At 35.8% G+C, this 3,323-nt stretch overlaps 1 protein-coding gene across 1 annotated transcript; it reads left to right on the forward strand.

Moving 5' to 3' along the window:
- Positions 1–417: 417 nt before the first annotated feature.
- LOC142623852 (crocetin glucosyltransferase, chloroplastic-like) lies at positions 418–2,267 on the forward strand. Its single transcript, XM_075797324.1, has one exon. The coding sequence runs from the start codon at positions 456–458 to the stop codon at positions 1,929–1,931; it is 1,476 nt and encodes a 491-aa protein (XP_075653439.1). The 5' UTR covers positions 418–455; the 3' UTR covers positions 1,932–2,267.
- The last annotated feature ends 1,056 nt before the right edge of the window (positions 2,268–3,323 follow it).

Raw genomic sequence — 3,323 nt, forward strand, 5'->3', positions numbered from 1 at the left:
CCATCGGGTGAAGAAAACTAATGCTTTAGGTATTGGGGCCCACGCAGAAACTAGAGCTTTAGACGCATGCATCCAGGAGAAACAAGTTGGACGGATCATTCATTCCTATTGAAATTTGCATCCATTGGATTGTTTTTGTCAGACCAACTAGTCCTTGTCGTTTATAATGAAAACATCAAGAAGAATAAATTAAATCACAAAGCCCCACCTTCTCCAAATCGTCATGGCAAACGTCATTAAATACTCTTACCCAGTCCACTTGAGTGCCTAATTGTTAATACTACAAAAAATTTCACATAATTATTTTACATTAAAAGTGATTACCTGTCACTTTTCTATAATTCATCCATTACTTTTTCTCAATTATATATAGTTTATCCTGTGTACGATCCTAAGAAAGTTGACTTAAAAGCCAAAAAAAATTTGCTCCATTTTTAAGTCGTGCCCATCCTCACATGCTTTGGTCCTTCTATATAAATCTCACAGATCTAAAGTACAAAACAACTATTCTGTTTTTGTTTAGACTATTCACAACCCATATCAAATATCAAATAATCATGTTGAAGCAACAGCAGAGCCAATTTATCATAGTCACATTTCCTGCGCAAGGCCATATAAACCCTGCCTTCCAATTTGCAGAACGCCTCATTCGCTTGGGAGTGCATGTCACATTCTTCACCACCGTTGGCGCCCACCATCGAGGCATGATCAAAAGCCCTCCTACTGACAACTTGTCGTTCGCCACCTTCTCTGACGGCTATGATGACGAAGTTGTACCTATGGACGATGCTGAAAAACAATTGAATCAGCTCAAGCGCAATGGCTCTAAAGCTCTCACTGACCTCATTGTCTCCACTACCAATAAACAGTGCATAGTCTACACGATGCTTCTACCTTGGGCTGCTGATGTGGCTCGTGAGCATCATCTTCCTTTCGCCCTTCTTTGGATTCAGCCTGCAATGGTTTTCGACATATACTACTACTACTACAATGGTTTTGCCGATATTATTGGGAACGACAGTGATGACCGGCCCTCCTGTTCGATACAGCTACCGGGTTTGCCATTACTTGCTACTCGTGACCTTCCCTCCTTCTTGCTTGCTTCAAACCCATATGCTCTTGTACAACCTAAATTCCAAGCCCAACTTGAAGCGCTTGAAAAGGAGAGCAATCCTAGAATTCTTGTAAATACCTTTGATGAACTAGAGCCCGAGGCTTTAAAAGCACTCAAAAAACATAATTTGGTTGCAGTTGGACCGCTAGTTCCATATACTATTTTGGGTGGAAGAGATCTATCTAATGGCTCCAAAAATTACATCAAATGGCTCAACTCGAAGTCCGAATCATCGGTCATTTATGTTTCATTTGGAAGCTTATTGGTGTTAAAAAAGCAACAAATGGAGGAAATTGCACGTGGATTGTTGGATTTTGGGAGGCCCTTCTTGTGGGTCATAAGAGCTAAGGAAAATGGAGAAGAAGAGAAGTTGAGTTGTAGAGAAGAATTGGATCAAATGGGAATGATAGTGCCATGGTGTTCCCAAGTGGAGGTTTTGACACATCCTTCACTAGGATGCTTTATGACACATTGTGGGTGGAATTCAACTTTGGAGAGTTTGGTTTTAGGGGTGCCAATGGTAGCATTTCCACAGTGGTCCGATCAAGGGACAAATGCGAAGCTAATTGAAGATGTGTGGAAGATAGGAGTGAGGGTGACAGTGAATAAGGATGGGATTGTTGAAGGTGATGAGATTAAGAGATGCTTGGAATTGGTTGTGGGAGATGGAGAAAGAAGGGAAGCAATTAAAAGGAATGCCAAGAAATGGAAGGAGTTGGCTATGAAGTCTGCCAAAGAAGCTGGTTCTTCCTATAACAATCTCAAAGCTTTTGTGGATGAGATTGATGAAGTTAATGTTGTTGTTAAAAGAGTGTAGGTTTGCTGATGTGAAGCATCATAATAAGCTACAAGACAAAGTGCCCATAACATTGCTAATGAGATTGTATGCTTGCTGATGAAATAAAAGAGTAATCATAGAAAGTGATTCTAACACATGTATAGATTCCCTCTCATCTACTAAGGACAGTATTCCCTGGGGACTAAAACCATTTTGTAGAGGCTATCTATGTGGCATGTTCCTCGCTAGTTTCAATTTCTTTTAGTTGAGTTTATCGTGAGGCAAATATGGCTGCTCATAAATTAGCTATAGGGAGGTTGTCTTTTTTGTTTCCTTGTAATTTGCTTTCTATTGAATAACATTTTTAGTTTTTTTTTGTTAAGTGTTTTTTTTTTACGTCCATACTTTCGTATATTAAAATGTGTAATTTTTGCATTAATTGTGTGTATTAATATAAAATAGTAGAGATAAACAAGTGTAACAAGATATTTTGTATGCACAGTTTATTTATGTTTTTTTTTGCCTTTTCTTATCTTGTCTTTCTTTATTGTTGCTAGGTTGGCAAATCAGCTACGCAGTTTGGAAAATATATAATTATGGTTTGGTTTGTCCAGTAGCTATATGCTTATTACGTCTTCTAAACATTTGTGGATGAAATTCTATAATATAAAACTGGTCGATAGCAACTAGCAAATTACTTCTTAGTGAAATTTCTTGTACTTCACTATCTAAAACTAAGCAAACCTGTTTCTATCCCAAAAATTAAAAAATTATAATAATAAAAGATTAATCAAATCCTACTTGTGATTTTTTTTAATGAAAAATGTCACTTCTAAGTTTAAACATACTAATACATAAGAAAGTTTCTAATGATTAAATAAATAATGCAATTATTAAAAGCGGACAATTGAAACTCTATAAAAATAAATTTTAAAAAAAGTGCTAATGTAAATAAACAACTAAAGTCAGTAACACACAAGTATGTTTTATATGTTGTATGCACAAAGGTCATTCGTTCATATTTGTATGGAAAAAGAAAGAGAAGATAATTACTTGCATATTATTGTTTTATATGTTGTATGCACAAAGGTCCTTTATTCATATTTGTATAGCATAAGAAAGAGGAAGATAATTACTTGCAGGTTTATTGCTGGTTTTTTTCCTCTCTCTCTCTCCAGATTTTCGGAGTATGAACAATGAAGAGTTTGTGTATGAAACTTCCTTTCTTGCTCTTGATTTTTTTTTTCCTTTTATTGTTAATCAACTTCATTTTTACAAATTCAAAAAAAAAAAATAATAACAATAAAACTCCATTTTAACAACCACAGACCATCAGAAATTCAAGGCATATCGCACTAGAGAAATTTAAGCTTGCAAAGTTCCACTATTTTCTTTAGTATAGAACTCACCAAGAATATAATCCTTTGAGGA

This window comes from Castanea sativa, chromosome 2, assembly GCF_040712315.1.
Source record: "Castanea sativa cultivar Marrone di Chiusa Pesio chromosome 2, ASM4071231v1".
Taxonomy (NCBI): domain Eukaryota; kingdom Viridiplantae; phylum Streptophyta; class Magnoliopsida; order Fagales; family Fagaceae; genus Castanea; species Castanea sativa.

What these genes read in the sequence shown, in the direction of transcription:
- LOC142623852 (XM_075797324.1), top strand. Translation starts at nt 456, where the DNA reads ATGCTTTGGTCCTTCTATATAAATCTCACAGATCTAAAGTACAAAACA.